The sequence below is a fragment of the Lithobates pipiens genome, unplaced genomic scaffold, assembly GCF_037356315.1.
Source record: "Lithobates pipiens isolate NorthernLeopardFrog02 unplaced genomic scaffold, aLitPip1_a1.2 Scaffold_25, whole genome shotgun sequence".
Classification (NCBI taxonomy): domain Eukaryota; kingdom Metazoa; phylum Chordata; class Amphibia; order Anura; family Ranidae; genus Lithobates; species Lithobates pipiens.
In genome coordinates this window covers 198,827,646-198,852,579 of record NW_027507787.1, presented here as the reverse complement: position 1 = coordinate 198,852,579, position 24,934 = coordinate 198,827,646, and the positions used below count along the sequence as shown (strand labels likewise).

General features: G+C 42.7%; 1 protein-coding gene across 2 annotated transcripts in view; it reads right to left on the bottom strand.

Moving 5' to 3' along the window:
• JMJD1C (jumonji domain containing 1C) overlaps positions 1-24,934 on the bottom strand; it is a 443,208-nt gene that overhangs the window by 5,936 nt on the left and 412,338 nt on the right. For both annotated transcript variants that reach the window (XM_077455417.1, XM_077455418.1), the window contains 7 exons: positions 22,699-22,977; positions 6,219-6,387; positions 6,039-6,129; positions 3,126-3,256; positions 2,089-2,211; positions 1,702-1,841; positions 481-657 (listed from right to left, as the gene is read on the bottom strand). In XM_077455417.1, coding sequence (XP_077311543.1) covers positions 481-657; positions 1,702-1,841; positions 2,089-2,211; positions 3,126-3,256; positions 6,039-6,129; positions 6,219-6,387; positions 22,699-22,977 — 1,110 coding nt within the window. The remainder of the gene's footprint in view (positions 1-480; positions 658-1,701; positions 1,842-2,088; positions 2,212-3,125; positions 3,257-6,038; positions 6,130-6,218; positions 6,388-22,698; positions 22,978-24,934) is intronic.

Here is a 24,934-nt window from a genome sequence, read left to right as displayed (position 1 = left end):
AAAAGTGGGGTATGCCTGTATAGTTATTGTTCTAATCTTACTGAACAGTGCAGAAGAAAAACACACTCCACCCCCTTTTTTTTTATTAAACAGCAAAATTGTATTCATTGTCCGCCTTTACAAAGAGCTGGCGTGTATTTAACCTCTTGGTGCATGCAAATATGTGGTTGGGTGGGCCTTGGTGCTGAGCGGCCGCATATTTACATGCATTAGTGCAAATAGAGCTGTGTCGAGAGCGCACGTGCGTGCTCCAGGCACCGTTAACGACGGCTAACTGAAAGCTCATGACCACCGCTTGCAAACTGTGACAGTCACATGACCATAACCACCACCCCGCCTCCCAGCATTCTAAACCCCTTAAAGGGTTTAAGGTCCTGAAACTGCCACACTGCCCACCACCACTGTCAATCTGGAAGCTGAAGACAATGAACCCAAGTAATAAGTGTAATCTGTAATCGTAAAAATCGATCATCTTTTCACCTGATAAATGGCTCCTGCAGGTAAGATGACTGCATCACCGAGGAATTGAACAAGTGTGTGGCTCTTCACCCCATAATCCTCTAGGAGACTTTGGCGGAGTTTCTTATTTAGGTACCAGTTCTGATCTCGTATTGGGTCGTGATCAGGAAGAATTTCAAGACACTGCTCTTTTGCAGCCTGTGAAAGAACGGCAATATCTTAGACAAAACATAACTGGCAACATTTATTTTACATATGATCTAAATTATTCAACTGTCTGCATTGCCACACAACTATCAGCCAACTTCTATTGCGCACAAGTAAATCTGATTGGGATAGACTGCTGTGGTGTAATAAAGACAGCCAGGTATGTTTTACATGTGGCTGATGACTGAGGATTTTCGCTGCCTCCCTAAGCACTACAAAGGAGATGCAAGTCACCTAATGGTGTAAGATCTGCTCACTGTGTGGAAATTATTCAGGGTTAGGCAACACTTCCAAGGAAAGCAGAAGTACTGTGCACAAACACTGACCTACAAGTGGAAGTTCATTCCAACATCACACAATTTTAAATTCCAATTGTAATATGAGTGCATGCTAAGAAACAAATCTAACACAAGCTTGTTTTAAACTATGAGCACAAATTCTTGGTAAACTAAAATGTTTCTGCACATAACAGTAAAGATCTCTTAGGGCCAGTTCATACCTGAAACAAAAAGGAACATGGTCTGCCTTCTTGTGCGATTTAGTGTGGTGCGATTTTCAGCCCATTTATTTGAACAGGCTGAAATCACCCTAAAAGTAGTGCATGCACTACTTTTAAAAACGTACTACGCCAAATCCCATGGTACCACGGTACAATGCGATCCAGTGCAGGCAAACTCACTGTGTTTGCTATCTGGGTCTGGGGTGTTGTCAGGAACACACTAACATGCGGAACGCAAGTTTCCCGCACTGCATTCTTGTGTGAAACCTTAGGGTTTGTGCACCATGAATTGCCACAAACGGGACGTTTTCATTCTGGCCAGCAGAGCCTTGCACAGTTTAACTTTTTTTTTTTACTTTATGGATGTGCCACAGTGTGCATAGGAGTTGAGCTGCAGTGCATGATGAAAAAATGCAGACAATTGTTGAGGAGATGCGAGGTTTTCTAGTGCCACATAAGTAAAAAAGCCTTGAAAGTACATTTTTGATTTTATAAATACTAAGATTCCTTATACTTGAAGGCCTCATGAGTTTTACCTTGTGTAGAAAGTCCCTGATTTTGTCTGCGTCTTTTGTCTCATAAACATGCCAAAGGGATCCGGGAAGCTCACTGGCATCCTTCAATCTCTTCTTTATGTTTTCATCTAACTCCTCTTCCTCAAACTTCTTTAACACAGCTGTAAAACAAAAAGAAAATGGGTTAAATTCATAATGAAGCAGCAGTATGGGCCCTAGTAACCTGAACACTAATTATGTATAACGTCACAAAGCATTAGATTGTAAGCTCTAACGAGCAGAGCCCTCTGATTCCCCCCGTCTTGAATTGTATTGAATTGCAATGTCTACCCTAATGTAAAGTGCTGCGTAAACTGTCGGCGCTATACAAGTCCAGTAGAATAATAATTTCTAAAACCAACAACCTACCTGACTTAGTTGCTGATGCATTGCCTCTCACTGCACCGACATACACCAGAATGTTCACCATATCAGACACTTCAATGTGAAGATTTGTTGTGCCGATGTCTTGATCCTTTGTAGCAATGACGCCTAAAAGATCCAATACATAGGAGGGGGGAAAAAAAAAACACGCTTGACACAATTCAAAGTAAAGCTCTTATTTAAATAATTGGTCATGTCCCAGTACAGACACTCTCCGGGGTTTAGTTCTACTTTAACAGCCAAGATGGTTTTCTCATTGCACAGCTTGTTGAGTGATAATCAGTTCCTCTGCACAGTTCTCCTTCCCAGCTAGCAATCAATGATCGCTGATATTCATTAAAAAGATGATGCAGTGTAGGGCAGAGAATATCAGTGCAAGACTGCTTAAGGGTTCTTTCACACAGGGCGGATCAGTGATCATCTGCCCCGTGGATATCCGCTTGCTCAGCGAGGATCACTCTGTCGATCCCCGCTGAGCAGGAAGATAACAGGTCTGTCTCTGCACACCGTGCAGGGACAGACTGGTCAGAGCGGCGCTCTCCCCTATGGGAGATCGGGTGACAATGGACTGCAGAGTCCGTCGCCACCCGATCCGATGACGGATGGAAAAGTAGGTTTTTCCTCCGTCACACTTTTTCGGATTGGAGTGACAACCACTGACATCCGACGTTCCATAGACCTCTATGGAGCATCCGTTCAGGTCCACCTAAAAAACTGACAGGAGGACCTGAACGGATCCGTCCATTTGAAAGAGCCCTAAGCCTTGGGAGAAAGTCACCAGTGTAGAGAGTAAAGAAACGTACATTAAATGTGATCCTTGGGAATCTCAGCATTTTATCTGTGAATGGGAGCAGCCCCTTACTCAAAACTGATCTGTTCTGAGGAGGACAAAATTATGCATTCCTTTTAAATATTCAAAGAGTTATAGATTTGCCATTTTACTGCCTCAAGCAATAGGAAAACCTTTGGCCACACAAACGATGCATTTACTTCAGTGCTCTGGTTAATAAGCATGAACTCACCATATGCGCTGCACATCCTGGGGCCTAAGTCTGGGCGCACAAAGAATGCTGGCATGTGAGATGCCAAGTTGAACCTCCCTTCTGGGTTGAGGTATTCTGGGACTGGCAGCATTCTAAAGAAGTCTTCATGTCTGAGGGCAACACAAAGGCATGTTAGATGGTCCAGTCGTTAAAATGAAATTACACTGATTAAGATTAGAGGCACAGAGAAAATACAAAACAGCTTACAAGACACTAGAGCACAATTTTGGATAAAACGAGAATCACAATTTTTTTGCCAAGAATAAATTTCACTATTCTCTCACAATTCTTGTGGCGTAACATCTTTCAAACTATACAAAAAAAATTGTGCTAACTTTGTTTATTTTTGTTTTAATTAATTAAAGTGTATTTTTTCCCAAAAAATGGTGTTTGAAAGACTGCTGCGCAAATACAGTGTGACATAAAATACTGCAACGACCGCCGTTTTATTCTCTAGGGTCTCTGATAAAATGTATATATGTTTGGGGGTTCTAAGTAATTTTCTAGCAAAAATACTGATTTTAACTTGTAAGCAACAATTTAAAAAAAAGATTTAGTCTTTAAGTGGTTAAGACCGCAGTGCTTCCCTTTGATCTCTGAAAGATACTTTGCATCTCTTCTATATCTGCGGAGGAAGGTTGAGAAACATTTGCAGGTTTGTTTTGCTCGGCTCATCACCATTTACATAAAATTGTGGAAATGGCTGATTAGGATCGGGGGGGGGGGGGGGGTAATCATGCAGCCTTACAAGACACTCAGCATTATAGTTAATATTAGAGAATATTTTGTCAGTATGTCAGAAAGACACCACGTCCCTATCAAGACTTAACTGGGAACATTCTCTGACAAAACCAGAGCTGGATAAATCCTCACTGATTTTTAAACTGAGGGCTGCATGACTTAAGAAACTGACTATAAGCAATACAACCTAGAGAGAGATTACCTAGAAGCATATGGGCAGATTCCGCATCATCAATAATTGTTCAGAGAAATCTGCCTAGGAACTGCAACAGACGTGTGCAAGAAACACATCATCCTGCAGGTGGCGCTGTCACATCTGGTTAATGGTACACAGTTACAACTTTGGGACCAAAAACACTATATTTAATTTATTTCACAATGTTTTTATTGAGAAGTAAAAGTAGTTATACAAAATAAGCGAGATACAATAATCATAACAAGCATCAAGAACTAATGTCTGTCAATTGGATGAGATGCCACAAAAGAGCAGCAAAAAGCAACAAAAGAGAGCAGAACTCAAGTTGGAAGAGGAAACTCCTTCCGCTAGGGAGGCAATGGAAACCGCAAACATCGGAGTACATAATAGCCGTCAGTACCATGGGTCCAGATACTCATACAACAAAATAATACATTTCCAGAGCGATATTGAAATTGCAGTGTGCAGATATCCAAAAACACTGATTATTATTTCACTTATTACAGCTAAATCTCATTCTTCATAAGGCAATTTCAACTTGTTTTTAGTAGTATTACACTTTGCAGTGGTTTTGCAGTGTTAAAACTGATCTGATGTATGATTGATGAAAGCAATTTGCCTAAGTCAAAACACTCACAATGTGATAAAACAGTTCAAATAAAAACTATTTTGCAGTCAACATATCAGTAAAATGCAGGTTTCTGGGATTTGTCATTATGACGAAATGGAAAGGTCTGAGCTGTATAGGAGTACATCAATGTTCTCTTAAATTGTGTAAATTGATCGTTAGAAAGGGCTTTAATATAGTTTATGTTCTGTTATCACAGTTTTAGAGTGTAAGCTCTTATTAGCAGGGTCACCCTTTTGTCTTGAATTTTGTATCTGTACTGTCTCTATTAAGTAAAGTGCGGCACAAACGTGATATAAATCATGATACTATGTATGTGTTTAATAAAATAATGCTATGTACTGTTCATCTGCATTCATTTTTAATGGTTGAACTAGATGGACTTGTGTCTTTTTTTCAACCAGACTAACTACGTTATCCACTTGCCGTCTGGCTCCTGTACATAATATACGTTGGCAGTTTAAAGATGGATATCTCGGTAACGGCAGCAGCTGCTGCCACAACAGAGGTATCCATCTTTTGAGCCGAAGGTCCTGTTTACGATAATGGAGGTCTCTGCAGTGGATTCGCCGCGAGATCACCGTTATCAGCGGTGGATGCAATCGGGACCTGTCCATGGCTGGGTATGGAGATGAGTGAGGGGAAGATGGCCCACCCATCTCCATGCCATATCAGTGCAGAAAGCGATGTCATAACATCACTCCGCCCATACGTCTTAAAGGGACTTTATTTTGTTATTTTTTCAAATGACAAAAACATTTTTTTGGGGGGCTAACTTTACTTTTGTCAGATTTTTTTATTCAAAAAAGGTGCGCTTGCAAGACCACTGCACAAATACGGTGTGACAAAAATTATTGCAATGACCGCCATTTTATTCTCTAGGGTGTTGGAAAAAAAATAGATAATGTTTGGGGATTCTAATTTTCTATCAAAAAAACTTGTTTTTAACTTGTAAAATACAAGTCTAAAAAAAGAGGCCTGGTCTTTAAAAAGGGATCTTTCAAATAGGCGATATGCAGTTGTTATACCATGTTAGTTAATACACAAACCAGAGTGTACTTTTGCTGTAGGAATATATGTATAGCATGATAATAATATTGTTTATTTCATCTGGTTAGGCCGGTTCCTGGTGAATCAGATGATTTCTGTGAAGCTGTGCATGGGTAATATTAGATTTTACCATTTCCCACTAATAGAGGCAGCACAGCTACCTACAGGGTGGGAGGATCTATCTAAATGGCAAAAATTTTGAAAAACTAATTTTGTAAAGTATAGGAACAGAATACAAAAAAAAAGTCCTAATACAAGAAGCATCTGCATCTGTTACCTCAACAGCATCATGTTCTTAAAGTCATCTCCTGAAGGCTGGTCTTTCATCTTCAGAAGGATGGTTTCTCCATTTTTCAGTTTTTGACGTCCTGTTTTTGGGAATACACAAAGTAACAGTTAAAGAAATAAAAACTACAGTTGTGACAGCAAAAGATTTTTGTTACATGTTGTCACTTACTGGATACATCCTCAAATCCATCCCAGAACTCCTTGACATTTCCGCTAGACACAATGCCTTCCTTGCAGTTTAGAAGATCCCCTTGATGGTCCCCAAAGTCATGGCATATTGCTTCCGACTTCCAGAAGTTTGCATTCATTCTCTTCTGGTTCCCAGAAACCAGAACAGTCTAAAAATAAACATGAAAAAACATAAAAACCACAATACAAGCAGAGGTTTCATGGTTAACGGTTTAAAAAGGAAAACTTTTTTTTTTTTGATGATTTTACTACATAGTAAAACAGACAGTGCAATCCCCATACTTACCGGGTACACACTAGAGCTGCAACTAATGATGAATTTTTCTGTCGACTAATCTATCGATTATTTTTTCGATTAGTCAACGACTATCCGATTATTTTTATTTTTTAATGAATCTAGTGGTTTTTTTTGATTAGCTAATTAATCCTTTGGATAACCTTGAGAGTATTGCATTGCAGAGTATTGTATTGGCAGGCAGAGTATTGTATTGTATTGGCTGGCAGAGTATTGGCGGGCAGAGTATTGTATTGTATTGGCGGGCAGAGTATTGTATTGTATTGGCGGGCAGAGTATTGTATTGGCGGGCAGAGTATTGTATTGGCGGGCAGAGTATTGTATTGGCGGGCAGAGTACTGTATTGGCAGGCAGAGTATTGTATTGGCTGGCAGAGTATTGGCAGGCAGAGTATTGGCAGGCAGAGTATTGTACTGTATTGGCTGGCAGAGTATTGTATTGTATTGGCTGGCAGAGTATTGTACTGTATTGGCGGGCAGAGTATTGTACTGTATTGGCGGGCAGAGTATTGTACTGTATTGGCGGGCAGAGTATTGTACTGTATTGGCGGGCAGAGTATTGTACTGTATTGGCGGGCAGAGTATTGTACTGTATTGGCGGGCAGAGTATTGTACTGTATTGGCGGGCAGAGTATTGTATTGTTTTGCAGCAGAGTATTGTATTGCAGAGGCTGGCAGAGTATCGGGCTGGCAGAGTATTGGCTGGGTATGGAGGGATGGCTGCTTCCATCCGACCTCTCCCCTCCACTGCACAGATCAGTACAGAGAGGGGGAGAGAGAAACCGGCATCATGTCATGACGCCGGTTTGTTTACAAGTGATCGCTCCGTCGGAGCGATCACATTGTAAACGCCTGGGTGTAGAAAGATGGCTGCGGCTTCGGAGCTAGTCCGAAGCCGCGGTCTCTCCTAAGGCCGAGACTGTGGAGCGCTCCGCGGATCGCGGCATGTGTGCTCAGATCATGGATCGGTGACGATCCGTTGCACCCCTAGGGACGGCGGCACGGAGTGGGAGAAGAGAGGGGGACGGCGGCATGGAGGGCAGCGCTAGATACTAAGCACTGCCACCACTGTGACGCATAGACGCCCAGAACGCACATCGACGTATTTTCTTAGTCGATGTAGTCGATTACGTCGACGTGTCGTGGCAGCTCTAGTACACACCGTCCAGTTCTGCTAAACTGGCCAATTTTCGGTCAGTATGTACAGTAGTCTGTGCAACAGAAGCCGGTCTAAAACTGGCTTTCGTCAAAGGGACATGCTCGAAAGCCAGCATCCGACCAGCGCTTGCAGCCAATGGCTGCAGGCAGTGATTAGTGCATTTGATGTGGGAAGGTAGGGTGGTAGGGAGCCCCCCCCTGTCAGAACACAATAGCACAGATTGCCACAGCGATGCCAATGTGTACCAGGCTTTACTACAGAAATGCTGGTAGAGGATATAGTATGGACAAGATAGCCTGGAGTGTGTAATCTGCAGCCTGAACTGGAGGGGTTCTAAGTGACACTCACACTTTCTATGATATGAACAACCCAGAGACTTTTAGTGAGAACAGAGGGGTAAGGCACAGCCATCATACAGTTTTATTAAACAGAATCTTTCCATGCATAGCTCATTTACAAAAAAAAAAACACTTAAAAGCACAGTTTGTTCGGCATTAAGCACAAGCTAATAATTTGTTTCTTATTATGCTGGTGTATAGTTAAATACAGATTTTCTTCACTGCTTCTTCAAACGCAGTGGTTCTTGATTAACAACACTTTCTTGTGCCCATCCCTAGCTATGGCACATCAGAAGGCCACAATCCCCAACACTAGCAGGTTGCAGGAGGGCAGCTGTCATAATGGGTTCAGGGGAAAGCAATCTCGTCTTCACAGTGGTTCAGGGGAGAGTAATAGCAATCGCCTTCACAGGGGTGCGGGTGGGGAGCAATCAATATCACAGGGGTGCGGGGGAGAGAGCAATCCATATCAGAGGGGTGCGGGGGAGAGAGCAATCCATATCAGAGGGGTGCGGGGGAGAGAGCAATCCATATCACAGGGGTGCGGGGGAGAGAGCAATCCATATCACAGGGGTGCGGGGGAGAGAGCAATCCATATCACAGGGGTGCGGGGGAGAGAGCAATCCATATCACAGGGGTGCGGGGGAGACAGCAATCCATATCACAGGGGTGCGGGGGAGACAGCAATCCATATCACAGGGGTGCGGGGGAGACAGCAATCCATATCACAGGGGTGCGGGGGGAGAGAGCAATCCATATCACAGGGGTGCGGGGGAGACAGCAATCCATATCACAGGGGTGCGGGGGAGACAGCAATCCATATCACAGGGGTGCGGGGGAGACAGCAATCCATATCACAGGGGTGCGGGGGGAGAGAGCAATCCATATCACAGGGGTGCGGGGGAGACAGCAATTCATATCACAGGGGTGCGGGGGAGACAGCAATCCATATCACAGGGGTGCGGGGGGAGAGAGCAATCCATATCACAGGGGTGCGGGGGGAGAGAGCAATCCATATCATAGGGGTGCGGGGGGAGGAGCAATCCATATCACAGGGGTGCGGGGGGAGAGAGCAATCCATATCATAGGGGTGCGGGGGGAGAGAGCAATCCATATCACAGGGGTGCGGAAGGAGAGAGCAATCCATATCACACCTTGAATGTGTAGCTGGGGAGTTTTTTTGTTCAATCCAGTATCCACCGGTTGAATAAAATAAATGACCTATGTATGACCAGGCCTTAGACAGGTAAGTCAATGCTTGTTGCCATTGGCCGATGGTGGAGCACACATTTATGAGTTCCTTTTCTGTAAGGCCATAAGTAATGCTAGAAAATGTATTTGTACCATCAGTAATGACCTACATTACATCCTTAGTACATTGTGATCATTAGCTTGCTCTTTTTATTGTGCATGCAATTTCCTTCATCATAGTATTAATATCTATTCAAACACATCTGTGATGTTGCTTGGCAACCACCGAGGTGTGAGGATGTAAACAGATGGCTTGAAGCGTCTCCTTGCTCCCTGTAGCAATCTGATTATGTGATGATGAACCAAGTGCACTGAGATAGAAATATGCAAATAACCCGCCCAGTCACCGCGAGCCGGATCATGTCCGCCAACATCAACCTTTATAAGGAAAGGGAAAAAAAATGTGGCTCTTCATTCATTTCCAACCTACAACACAGAGCACCTTATCAATGAAAATGAAACGCACGGCACCCCAGAACATTCTGAGAATAATGGTTGTGTTAATAGTGTTGCATGATGATATGACAACACTGGCACAGCTCTGGGCAGTCCAGGCAGTGAAGGTGGATGGGCCTGTACATCAGGTGGCTAAAACAAGCCATAGATACACATTGTGTTCCCCAGTCTCTCTTCAGATCATAGCATTATAAAGAAAAAAGCCCGGAAACTTTCAGGAACTGATGAAGGTACTGGTCACCCCCATCCCAAGTACCTTGTATAACTCTAATAATTCCACAGACATGCGTGCCATGGTGCCACCTGCCAATGCCCTATTCATAGGAGCCAAAGCTGGCCATATAAATTGGGATCGGATCATCTGGAACCAATTATTGACAATTCCCAAGAATTCGCCAACAGAAAACATCCAACATTCAGCAATGTGCAATGCCGCCATTACTGGTTAACATTCATTACTGATAAACAGGCTAAAGCCTGGCGCACACAGGTAGTTTTTTTTTTTTCATTTAACCCAGCAGACAGAATAAAATAAATATGTAAAACAAAGAACAGAGAAACCTGATGTATTGTGATGTTAGTACAGTAATCTCTCCACTGAGATTTTGTTTTCTGACGGGGGGACTGCCCCTACTCCCCCGAACACCCCCCCTCGCCAGCACACACCGGTCAGCGCTCGCAGCAATTAGATGCCAGTGTTGATCGACCAGTCAGCTGATGGTTTTCCAGCATGCCCATTCGACAGAAGCCAGATGTTAAAGTGAATGTAAACCCAAATTTTTTATTTTTTTTGATGTCATAATGTAGAGTATAAGATTTCCTATCATTTGAGCCCAGTCTTGCCACAAAGAGTTAATCCAGCTCTGAGCAATCCTCTTACTGTTTAGTCAGATGAATCTTGACAAACAGAGAAAAACTTTGTGAAATCCTCCCCCTTGCTGTGAGTGACAGGTGATTTACATATCTCCTGCACTAGCCTAAGAGACATGCATTATTAATTCCCTCCCCCTCCTTTCTTCTGCTGCTCTGCAAGGATTGGCTGATCCACACCTCAGCATGATTTGGCATGCTGAAGTCATGTGGGGACTTTCCTGTCTTTTCACTGGATGTTAGTGATCATAGCAGAAGTTCAGTGTAAGAAATACACAGGACAATATGCATATTGACAAGGGGAGTGTAGAGGTGGGCGGGGAGTCTACTGACATCACAACTCCACCCACTGAGCTCCAGACAACAGACCCACCCACAGAATCTGCAGTTTTTCGGGTCTCATAACAGACAGATGGGAGACATTTGACAGGTAGAGATACATGCAGGAGGCATCTATATCCTTACCGATAACCCCTATGGCAGTAGTTTAGAAAGGATGACATTGGATTTACATCCACTTTAAATCAGCTTTTGTCAAACACGCTGCTATACACACTGGCCAAATGTTGGCTGGTTTCTGTTAAATCGGGCGATATTCGCCCTACGTGTACCAGCCTTAACGCAGACCTTGTGCCCAGACCTACACGACATGACTGGAGCAATTATCGCACAATTTGCCACATCAGGGAACAATATGTGTCCGTAGATGAGGGCCTTAGTTCAGCAAGGAATGGCATCCTCCATTATTCTCTCATGACAAGTTCCCTAGAAAAAGATGAGAATGACAGATCCCAGTGCCTACACCTTCTTAATGATAGCTCCCAGTTGGATGGCTACATTGACAATGTCCGTCTTATATGGCACCATTGTACTTCCTCCCCACCGCAGAGAAAAAGGCTTTACACTGTCAGTAAGTGGAAACAGTAGAAGCTTACTCCCCTTCACAAGTCCACTAATAAAAGGCATATCATAAAAATACATGGAGCAGAAAACCTGTCTCAGAAGCATGCAATGGGTTCCAGATCCAGGGTGATATAAATTACATACAAGCACATTACAAAGGTCTGCTTTCTATTTTGTAACTTTTGTCAGTGCACCATGAACTCTGGCCATTATCTTTCCAACATATTAAAAAAATAACAGCAGTTTTCCATAACACAAAGGACTTGCATGATTTAGAAGCTCTGCACCCTGCTTGCAAGCACGCCACTAAATTGATAACATAAATTGATAACAGTAGGTGAAATGTAAAGTCATTTTACTTTGAAAAGCTGAGTTCAGCAAATTTCAGAACAAAAAAAAAGTCGCTCAGCAGCACTTTTCTACAAATGTCAAGCTTATTTAGAAGATGATTTCGAAGAGATGTTGCTTTTTTTTTTTAAGCCATAAGAATTAGTTTTTTGGTGATGAATGCATTTCTTTGCCAGATCTTCTTCATTAGCACCGTTCAGTGTCCCCTGGGTGACAGAAAAGGCAAGTCTTGAATTCCGTGATTGGGAAGAAAGGCTTTCATTTAAAGGGTTGTAAAACTTATAATACTAGAAAGTCTACCCCTATCATGTTCATATAATCCTTCTAAGGCAGTGTTCCCTGTGCATGTCCAGTCCCACCAACAGTTCATAAGATGCACTGCTGTGCTGAGATACCAAATTCCTTAAAGGGGTTGTAAAGGTTCGTTTTTTATTTTCTACATAGGTTCCTCTAAGCTAGTGCATTGTTGGTTCACTTACCTTTTCCTTCGATTTCCCTTCTAAATGTTTTTTTTCTTTGTCTGAATATCTCACTTCCTGTTTCTCCTCAGTAAGCTTCACACCATCATCTGAGCGGTGTTTAGTCAGCCAGAACAGCTTACTGAGGAGGAACAGGAAGTGAGAAATTCAAAGAAAACAAAGAAAAAAAACATTTATAAGGGAAATCGAAGGAAAAGGTAAGTGAACCAACAATGCACTAGCTTATAGGAACCTATTTAGAAAATAAAAAACGAACCTTTACAACCCCTTTAAAGTAGAAAGAAAGGCAAAACACAAACGTATCTTTCAAATGTTGCTTCCCTATTGCTCCGTGTTCAATGCATACATTCTCTACAAAATCACATAGCCTTTTTTTCCCCCATATGGTCAAGCGACTGTAAAGCTCCAGCAAGTTTGTCTGTCTGCGTGGCTGGTGGGCAAGAACTGTACCCTGGCCAACACCACCTTGGAGCCATAGACAATGGTGGAATGATGTCATGCTGTATGGGATTCGGCAAAGTTGTCAGCCCTATAAAGAGAAACACTCACTGGAGCTTTTTGGGCACATGGCCACATAGGAAAAAGAAAAAAAGAAAAGGTGAAGGTATTTACTTTGAAATTTAGAAAAGAAAGAAGAAATATATGTACTGGAGGCAACATGTAAAGATGTGTTGGTGTTTTGCTTTTCCTTCAACTTTACCCTGAGCATATGTAAGGTTGTCTGCAAAACTGGTGAAGATAGTTGAAAATGCTTCCAATCGCAATAGTAAGTTCAAACAATGTTATCTTGCAAGAAAAAAAACTGCTACCAAGAACATAGGGAGAGCTTTGTAACCCTGTGACCCCCTCACACCTCAATATGGGAGATGTATGGCGAGGACTGTTCTATTTTCTACGGAGCAATAGAAATGATCACTGCACACAGATTTCCTAATGCTTTAAGTTTTTAAAGAGGAAGTAAACCCTAATGGGTTTACTTCCTCTGTCTCCCTGCAAAGGTAAAGCATAATGGGCTACTATGCATTGTATAGTAGCCCAATATGTTTCACTTACCTGACACAGGAGTCAGCGATGTCACCGCTGTCCCCTGTAGTCCAGAGCGTCCTTCTTCTGGGTATCGCTGCTCCAGCCACTCACAGCACCGGAGCAGCGATGACATCCCTCCCGCGCATGCGCACGGGAGCCACCACTAACGGCGTATCGCCGTTAGCAGCGGCATGCTTCTAACGGCGATAGTGCGCCTGCACGCCGTAGACAGCTGTGACTGTCTTTTAGTAAATATCTCCTAAACCGTGTAGGTTTAGGAGATATTTCTTGGACCTACAGGTAAGCCTTAATATAGACTTACCTGTAGGTCAAAGTGGGTTGTAAGGGTTAACAACCACTTTAAGTGCTCAAGATCACTGGAAATTTACCTTTACATGAACCTGGCCTCAACAGTTAATGTTTTCTAGAAACCGATATTTGTCCTCAAATACGAGTCAAATCTCAGGGTGTCAAATGGAAAACAAATTCTGTAATTTAGAAAACAAATTTGGCAAGTTGCACTCTATTTTTATAGCTGATAAATAATGTGGCGCACCTTTTGCCAAGGTAATGGCCGGGCCTAGTTCTAGCTCGGTCTCCGCAGGAGGCACGTCGGATCGCTTCTCTCACACAGACAGCGACTGTCTACGGAAGCTACATGCCCAGACTGAAGATCTGAAGAATTTGTATTTTTAGCACTTTGGGTTTAATTGACATTTTTGAGGAAGTAACGCTTACACTATAAAACAGGTTAGCACTTCTGTGGAAAATGTATTATTTGCTGAGATGTAGCATAACCATTTTGGGCTCGTCAAAACCCTCTTTAATCCGCAGACACGTTTATGAGGATGAATAATTATCACCCCTGTTTACTTTAAACTGAATCAGCTGTTTCATGACAGATTCCTGTAGATGACTCATCTAAATGTACACCTATACCTGTCTAGATGTCAATGCTGATTCAGGCTGATACAGTGGCAATAAAAAGTATGTGAACCCCTGGAACTAACTGGTTTTCTGCTGTAAATTTCTAAGCCCTTGTATGAAACTTTTTTTTTTTTTATAGATGCAGGGATAGTAGTGTTCCTGATTTCACAATTTGATTGCTTGGCCAAAATGATATCAACAAGCTTCCTAGTTATGCAGGAGTCAGTTTAAGATGAACTTCATCTAATCAGGATAACTATAAAGTTACATGCGCAGGAGTGACATCATCGCAGCTACGGCCAATCACAGCGTCAGAGCCTGCGATACCCAGAAATAACTCCGGGAGACATGTCGTCGGGACCGTTGCGGGGCTTCGATCTAAGAGGAGTATTTCATAATGAGCTAGTATTCTATGCATACTAGCTCACTATGCCTTTGCCTTGCAGGGTTGTTTTTTTTTTTATTTGTGGGTTTACAACCACTTTAACCACTTTCAGACCGGACCATTTTGCTGGTCAATGACCAGAGGTCTTTTTACAATTTGGCACTGCGCTGCTTTAACTGGTAATTGCGCGGTCATGCAATGTTGTACCCAAACAAAATTTGCGTCCTTTTCTTCCCACAAATAGAGCTTTCTTTTGATGGTATTTGATTGCCTCTGCGATTTTTATTTTTTGCGATATAAACGTAAAAAGACCGCAAATTTTGAAAAAAAATTATATTTTCTACTTTTTGTTATTAAAAAAATCCAATAGACTCAATTTTAGTCATACATTTAGGCCAAAATGTATTCAGCCACATGTCTTTGGTAAAAAAAAAGTCAATAACTGTATATTTATTGGTTTGCGCAAAAGTTGTCACATCTACAAACTAAGGTACGTTTTCTGGAATTTACACAGCTTTTAGTTTACGACTGCCTATCTCATTTCTTGAGGTGCTAAAATGGCAGGGCAGTACAAAACCCCCCCAAATGACCCCATTTTGGAAAGTAGACCCCCTAAGGAAATTGATAAGTGGCATGTTGAGCCCATTGAATATTAAATTTTTTTGCCTCAAGCGATTGAATAATGACAAAAAAATATTTTTTTTTTTTTTACACAAAGTTGTCACTAAATGATATATTGCTCACACATGCTATGGGCATATGTGAAATGACACCCCAAAATAAATTCTGCTGCTTCTCCTGAGTACGGGGATACCACATATGTGGGACTTTTTGGGAGCCTAGCCGCGTACGGGGCCCCGAAAACCAAGCACCGCCATCAGGCTTTCTAAGGGCGTAAATTTTTTATTTCACTTCTCACTACCTATTACAGTTTGAAGGCCATAAAATGCCAAGATGGCACAAAACCCCCACAAATGACCCCATTTTAGAAAGTAGACACCCCAAGCTATTTGCTGAGAGGCATGTTGAGTCCATGGAATATTTTATATTTTGCCACAAGTTGCGGGAAAATTACAAACTTTTTTTTTTTTTTTTTTCACAAAGTTGTCACTAAATGATATATTGCTCACGCATGCCATGGGCATATGTGAAATGACACCCCAAAATAAATTCTGCTGCCTCTCCTGAGTACGGGGATACCACATATGTGGGACTTTTTGGGAGCCTAGCCGCGTACGGGGCCCCGAAAACCAAGCCCCGCCTTCAGGCTTTCTAAGGGCGTTACAGTTTTGAAGGTCATAAAATGCCAAGATGGCACAAACGCCCCCCAAATGACCCCATTTTGGAAAGTAGACACCCCTAAATTTAGGGGTACACTAGTGAGACTAGGTAATAAATGGCGGGTGCCCTGAAACTATAAAAAAATAACTAACCAACCAGCGTCACCTGTAACAGTTATATGGTGATCACTGGTGAAAGGGTTAACTAGGGGGCAATCAGGGGGCTTTATGCGGTAGTATATGGGGGTCCCTGGCGCTATAAAAAGCTGCGGCGAACCTAAATACCTACCTGCCTAACTAGCGTCACCTGTGACACTAATACAGCGATCAGAAAAATGATCGCTTATTAGGCTGGGTTCACACTGGAGCGATGCAGGAACGCCACGAATCTGCGGCGGGTTCCCGCATCGCATGCCTCCCGGCGGCAGTTCACACTGCCCTATGCGAACTGCTGGGAGTGTCAGTGAAATGTTAATGACACCCCCAGATCAGTTCGCATATCGCAGTGCGATCTGCAAACTCGGATCGCATGGTGTGAACATCCATGCGATCCGATTCTGCTGCGGACCAAAAAAAGGGTCCCGTGCGAATTTGCGGCGGGTGCGACGCAAATTCAGCCATACTATCTGTATGGCTGAACTCGAATCGCACAGAGATCGGATGTGATTTGCACTGCAGTGCGAATCACATTCGTTCTCATAAACCGCTGCAATGTGAACCCAGCCTTAGTGACACTGGCGACGGGGGGTGATCACGGGGTTAAACCTTTATTGGGGGGGTTAGGGGGGTACATTAGAACTAAAGGGGGCTAACCCTAACTGCCCTAACAGTTATTACAGTCACAAATGACACCAATGCAAAAAAAATAAATAAATAAATAAATGACATTGGTGTCACTGTGACTGGGGGGCAGGGGTAATTGGGGGGATGATCGGGGGGGTGTGAGTGTGCCTGGCATGTTCTACTGTGTAGTGTCGTGTTGGTGCAACTCACCGATCCTCTCTCCTCGGTGTCGGAACGAAAAATACCGACACGGAGGAGAGATTACATCACTTCCTCTCCTGTGTTTACATTACAGGAGAGGAAGTGATGTCACGGAGCATTTCTATTCGTCGGGAGCGATCGCGAGGGGGTGGCCATGAATGAATGGCCGCCCCCTCATCCCGGATCGCTCCCGAACGAATACCGACCGCCGCAGGCACCGTGGGGGGGCCCGATCGGGCCCCCCACCCGCGGGAAGGCAGGGACGTATATATACGCCCATATGCCTGCCCGTGCCATTCTGTCGACATATATCGTCGTGCGGCGGTCGGCAAGTGGTTAAAGGATACATTCATCTTTATAGAAAAAAATGATAAATGCAGAAAAAAAAAAAAAAGCACATAATTTTTTCTTGCAGGAGCCTGAAAAGCATTTCAGTCGCGATCAGTAGATCATGGGTGCAATATCAGGCTTCTGCAGACAAGCCCTGCAGCTTTCAGCCCATATCTCCCATACAGGCTGTTAGTTTTAAAGCTGCAGGGCTTGTAAATAAACTACAAAGGCACACATCGGTGCCCTGACAAACAAGTGTTACCCCAGCTCCTCTGCCAATATAAGGGTCCACAAACTGTGATCCGGTGCTCTAGCCAGGGCGTTCAGGCCCCACAGGTATAATTCTTGAATCAGGAAGGCTGGCAACTCAGATGCTCTTGAGTAAAAGTAATTTATTTCTTACATGGATGCAAGGGTACAGGCTTTATACCAACATGTTTTGGCAAGGTAGCCTTTATCAAAGCCCTTTGGTGCCTTGACAGTTCATTCTGAACTACAAGTCGTCTACCGTAGTGGATGATGGTACCTGTAGTTCATTCATTCACAGGAAACTCATTTAAAACAGTGACAGCAGGTGCGGGGAGAAGAATCCCCACCCACTGTCACAGGGAATTGGGATCAGGGAAAGAGGTGTCAGGAACTGGAACATGTCATATGTCCCACCCTAAATATGGGGTTTACAACCACTTTAAAGACATTACTGGAACTGACAACCATCCCCATTTATGAGCTTACAATATGCAAGTACCATGCGATTTGGTACAGTGCGTTTTTGAAAAGTAGCGCATTACATTTTTGGCAAGCCAGTGCAACTTCAGCCCATTTGTACAGGAACGAGGGCAGTGTTCCTGTGAAATTTAGGTGTGAACTGGCCCTTACTGTTCTAAGACCGCGCCAATTCTGATTAGGGAATATTAATTTGACTATACCCATTAAAGGGACACCGCTGTCACAAAACTGGCAAATTAAACACTCTTAAGGTTGACGAGACAAAAGTTAAAGCAGAACTAAAATGCTCCCTCTTAATGGCACTGGCATCTTCTCATAAGTGCCAGGTTTGGGCCATCTTCATTGGTCGGTGCGGGATGACGAGCCAGCCATCCCAGCACACAGCGGATCGCCTGACCTATTTAAGCACTTGCACAGCTCAGTTTACAGCTTGGGTATTGCGGTGAGCACGTAGATATGTTTTTTCTATTGAAGTAGACATTGAATGCCTCTTCCACAATAAAACGTGTGCATGCTCACAGTGAACTTTAGGTCGATTTAAAAAAAAAAAAAAGAAAAAAAAAAAGGATCTGATATCATGGCATTGAATAGAACACAAAAGATATCTGTTACCCACTGCTTATATCCTTTTAACTAACTCATTAGGGTTAAAGTAGATAAACTGCTACTACTACAGAACAATTTTGGACCTCCAGGAGCTGTTTTCAATAATGTGGTAGTAGACACAGCATATCAGGTCATTGTGGCACACTTACCTTGCAAGTGTTCCCTGCAAGCGCTACAACGTCAGTGCTCTCCTCCATCGTGGATGCTTCTGCAAACCACAGATACATTGCCTCTGCACAAAACTGTGCTGAGACTGTACCTTGAACTGCACGTTATGTACACAAACATTGACAGGCAAAGAGAAGTAATTATGACTTAAGAGTCTTTGCTGTCAAAAAAAAAACCTACCTTTCAGCAGTCTAAAAACATTACTTTACTACCACTTTAAAGTGGTTGTAAACTCTCCCCCACAACTTTGTCCCCTGTAAATCAGCATAAAAAACCCTAATGAACACTGCTTGTAGATATCTCCTTACTTGCTCAGTATTGTTGTAATCCTTTTTGTTCTGTAGAATGATGTCACTGAGCATGCCCAGATCTCCCCTGATTTACGGCACACTCTCTATGTACTTGTCTATCTGTTATCAGGATCTTCTACAGCACAGCACTGATATCCCAGGAGGCTGCAGAATCATTCAGAGCTTCCTCCTACACACCATGTGACATGACATGCAGTGTAAACCTGGCCATTACAGCAGTCTTATCAGTTGAAGCTGATAAGACTGACAAAGGCAAACAGACAATAGGCACAAGTAAATACTATGAAATAAAACAAGTCACCTATGAACAGGGAAGCAGGGTTGCCATAGAAACATTGGCTTGAGAAAGAGGCTTAGTTAACAGTACAGGAAGTGCTCAATGTAAGGGCGGAAATATACTCCACCGTGGACTCAGAAAACAATACTTAAGATGGCGCTGCCTAACCCCTGGAAACAAGTTTTTTTTAAGTTTCTTTAAACAGTAATATGCCATTTGGGCTGGATTACAGTGGCTATAGTTTGATAATTACTTATTATAATGGACTAAATGAAAAGAAGCATCAGAGTGGGAGAGTTTACTTCCTCTTTAAAATGAAACATCACTAAGTTTGAAGCATGAAATATTACCTACCAAGGTTCTAGAAAGAAAAAAATAAAATAAAATCGCTATACAAATATTAGCTTCCTGTGAATATTGCCAAGCACAATAATTCCAGTATCTAAGAAAACAACATAGGTTGAATGAGTTCATAAAAAGTAAAATAATTGTGAAGGCAGAAGGTTTTATATCTTAATGCATTCTATGCATTAAAATGAAAAGCCTTCTGTGTGCAGCAGACCCCCTCTGCCCTCCTCTTACCAGAGCCCCATCTCTACCCAGCAATGTCCACGAGTGCCTTTGATATCCTGGACTCTCCCTCCTGATTGGCTGAGACACAGGAGCAGCACCATTGGCTTCCGCTGCTGTCAAGACGGCTAGCCAATCGGGAGAGGGGGAGAGGCTGAACTGGTGCTTTGTGTCTGAATGGAGACGTTGTGGGGGCACTCAACTGGAGGGAGAGGCCAGGAGAGCCTAAGAGGGAACCAACAGTTACTTTCACTTCCCTACAAAATCAATTTATAGCGTACAAATAGTCAAATCTTTGCAAAGATCAGAATCCAACTATGACGACATTTTATAAAAAAAAAAAAAAAAAAAATCTATGTGCTTTCGTTTCCCAGTGGTTGTGCTAACCCACTTAAAGGGTCTCATTTACATAATAAAGGCACCTGTATAGAATATAAATAAAAAAAAAAAAACACAACAAAAAAATATGAATATACTTACCTTTCTGGCAGTGTACTTAAAATCTGCAGCTTTTCTTAGTTCCCCAACTGCCACAAGGAATCTTTACTACCTGATGTGTAGAACACATAACTCCCCATTGACCTCTGTGGTTCCTCCTGCTGGCTCATACATCAAAACAGGATGCAAGCGCTGGCAGGGAGAACAAATGCTCAACTCATCTGATGGGCAAATACTTTTTAAGTTGGGGAAAACAGATGTGGCAAATTTTCAATACATGGGCTGCCAGAAACAAGTAAATTCAGGCTTCCTTTACAGGTGGGCTGATGGGTAGAAGTGGCCCCGTGTGGATAGGATCACTTTAACTTCAATACTTTGATTTTAGGAAGATTCTCCCCCTCTATTTGTCCCGTTAACCATCATCATCGAAAAAGAAAATCACAAATTGTGGTTTGACATCAGAACACAAATAGAGGGGAAATCTTCTAAAGGGGACACTAGTTCTGGTGACCCCATATCACACTGGGATTCCCTCTCACTTCCTGTTTTGGCTATGGGACAGGAAGTAAAGGGAAATCTCCCCACTGGGCACAGGTGGTAAAAATAAACTGATGGGGCTTAATCTATTCAATAAAAAAAAAAAAAAAAAAAAGTGTTGCCTTTAGTTACACTTTAATAGTGGAGTGATACGATACTGACCACGATATTCCCCTACACGCAAATCTCATTTAATGATCATCCTAAGATAGTCATCATATGACCAATCACAGTAGCGGCCTGTGGACACCCACATCTGAATTTACTGAACACTCCCTGCACTTCTGCCTCAAGCACTTAGCCCAAAAAAGAAATTTGACCCTAGATAGGCCAAACATATCTACAAAATATTCAACCCTTTTATGCCGGTGGAAACTGGCACTTTAAAAGGGGCGGTGCGACCGCCCCTTCAACCACTTTATGATTGGCATATACGTGTCGCTGTCTTGTTCTGGCGCATGCTCACAGTCAACTACCGCCGATCAGCAGCCAGTAGGATGGGCTCCCAATGATGTCATAAATGTGCAGCTGATGCATGCCAAATGATAGGGGGCCCTTTGTACCAGTGTACCCTTTGTACCACTGGTAAAAGGGGCCCCCAATCATTTGGCATGCATCAGCTGCACATTTATGACATCATTGGGAGCCCATCCTACTGGCTGCTGATCGTCGGTAGTTGACTGTGAGCATGTGCCAGAACAAGACAGCGACACGTATATGCCAGTCAAAGTGGTTGATAACGCAGCAATATGTTATTTGTAATCCAACTACATATGCAGCTACAGCTTCAGACAAAGTACCAATGCACAGTTCAATACTCTTAAAACTGGAAACGTAACAATTGGACAGTTTGAAAATTAGCTCTGTCTGGAAAATCGAATAAATGATTCTGCAGCATAATACGAAACAGGACAAGATAACATGAGAGCCGTCGTCACAAGGTGCGTCAACTGGATGAAACATGATTATTTTATATAAAGGCGATGACAGTTTTTTTTTTTTTTACCACGCTGATATTATTCCTGTTAGAAGTGGAAATACCGTTCCCTTGTCACAAAGTTATCCAGCTCAGAAGATGCATATGCAACATACTTTATTACATAAAGGACAGAAATACAGATCCTACAATGCTAATTTCTACTTGGCCTTACTACCAAATGAAGACCTGGGACAATTACACAGGTAGGAGCTTGGTACTCAGAGTTTACTGGCTGTATGCTTTGTACTAGGTCACCAACTCATTAGATAGCAAAGATAGGTGAGGAAGACAACCCTAGCCTGGAATCTGGATCACATGTAATGCCACCATCTATCAGAGCTTGGATCAAAGGTCAAATATCAATCTGATTCATCTAAGTTTCAAACAACATGAACAAGAACCACCAAGAAGCCAGATAAAAGTATAACTTAAATAAATGTATACCCCACGGGGGACACATATTAACCTGTGCACCAGTGAAGATGCCAATACATCCTGTGACTGCATAGTCAAAATTGCATCATACACAAGCCCCAAATATCTGCAAGCTGATGGAAAGTTCATAGGGACAATGGCTGGCAAAACCTGAAAGAATGGCATGAGAATGCTGCAGAAAGCTACAGTGCTAGATGAGACAATCAATTCATTAGAGTTACTATTCCGATTTCCTGAGCTCATAATAGGATATTTACAGAGCTCTATATTAAGCTGTAAACAGGCAGACATTCCTTCTCGTAGTACATAACCGACACAAGGTGCTTAAAATACAAATCATATGTCCGGCCAGATTTATCACCCAGACATCCCATACTAACCTTGCCCTGTTTCCAGCACTCTCTGAAGAGCTTCCAGTTGTAGTTATGTTTATGATCCTTTAACCATAGAATGTGCCGTTCACAAATCCAAGAATGTGGGATATCACTGTAAGTCCTTGCATTCTCATCATGAGACAGCTTGCGGCTCTCGGGAATTTCCTCCTTTGGCTCGGTTTTTATGCTGAGTTTAGGTGGCCTTGTGGCAGGAATCTTGTTTTCAACCACTGAGGCAATGATGTCATCCAAGATGTTTGGCATGGACCTTCCACCTTTACCACTCTGTATTTAGAAGAAAATAGACAGACCACGATTGTTAGGATTACGCATACATTCCACAGGAAGCAACTACATTAAAAGGAATTTACAAATAAGAGATAGCAAACTGCGTGTCGTCAGGTGGTGACTAAGGATGGCCATACATTATACAATTTTCCTTTAGCTTTTCCGAAACCATATTTCAACAGTAAACAGTCTAAATGCATTTGATCCGCTCAGGGTGTTGCAACTCTCCCACAAGTCCACTGGGCGGCAGACATAAATCTAAAAATATATAGAACAAGAGAGAGGGCATGCCAGCCCTAGTGTGTTACTGTTTCATTATAAAGTCCAATGTGTAAAATGCGAGGGTTGCACTCACTGACATCCGATGTTAAACAGCATTGACAACTCCATAGTGACCTCTCCTGGTCTGTAAGGATCAGTTGGCGCACTGAGACTTGCGGCGTGGTAAAGGGCAACAGTAAGCACAAGCCGCCTACTACCTAGTGTCACACGCTGCTCAAGACACTTGCATGGACCAGCCGTGGAGGGGATGCACAGTGATATGGCTGACTCCTCTCGTATGCTTCGTGCAGCTGCTTAGGACAACATGTTTCGGAGAAGTGGCCTCCTTCTTCAGGTAACCTTTCAAGGTTACCTAAAGAACCTTTCAGGGTTACCTGAAGGAGGCCACGCCTCCGAAACATGTTACACTAAGCAGCTGCACTAAGCATACGAGAGGAGTCAGCTGTATCATTGTGCATCCCCTCCCCCAGCCACGAGTGACGTCACACAAGCGCCGGCTGGTCCGTGCAAGCGTCCTGAGCGGCGTGTGATACTAGGTAGTAGGCGGCTTGTGCTTGCCGTTACCCTTTACCACACTGCAAGTCTCAGTGAGCCAACTGATCCTTACAGACCAGGAGAGGAGGTCACTATGGAGTTGTCAAAGCTGTTTAACATCAGATGTCAGTGAGTGCAACCCTCGTATTTTACACATCAAACTTTATAATTAAACAATAACACACTAGGGCTGGCGTGCGCTCTCTTGTTCTTTATATTTCCAAAGCCATATGAGGTCAACAAAAAATACTTTCAATTTGCATGCAACCATGCAGGCTCTTGCATTACATTGTTAAAAAATAACTGTAAAGGAAATTGAATGAGAAAATTGTATAATATGTGGCATACTAGAGAGTACCAATATGCAAAGGTGTATTTGCTTTGGAAGAATATCTCACCCCTAACATTGAGTGTCTGGATTTTGCTGCATTGTGTAAAACTATTAGTTTAGTTTCTTACATTTTAGAATAGAGAATGGAGAAACACTGTCCTAGACAAAGGGAGCAGTTAACCCCGGCAGCCCCACTGCAAGGGATAATGATGGGCTTTAAGTGGGTGTACAGTCAAAGGTTTTTCAGCTGTGGGTAAAGTAGGGAAAAATTAGAGAGTACTGAAGCCTCTGGGTCAGCATCATTTCCAGGGAACCCGAATTTTCAGAAGATGTTTGCAATGACAACCTTAAAACTTTGTCAGTACTGGCATCCTTTACAACAAAGTCCAAAACAAAAAAAAGCAAGCTTCTAAACAGCAGCCAAAATGTGGAAAACTAATGAATTTTTACGGCCTTGTTTCTTCAATAGTCAAGTTCCCATAAATCAGCCACACTTTGGGAGGGATGGGTAGATTAAATAGACTAACTCAGTTTGGGAATTTTTGGAGAGCTCCCGACTTTACCGCTCTATGTCTATTAAATGTTAAATACCACACTTGCATATCATCACGAAAAAACAAGTTTGTTTGCTTCTGCGTTCCTAGTCTTTAGTTGTCTTTGGCAGAAGCTTATATGTGAGAACTGTTTGCCAAGAGGCTTCGTTTCTCCTTGTTGAATTATTTACCTTCCAGTGATTTCCACAACATCAAACAGCCCACACAAGTCAGATTAGTCTGGTTTGCTTTTTTTTTTTTTGTTTATAAGGCT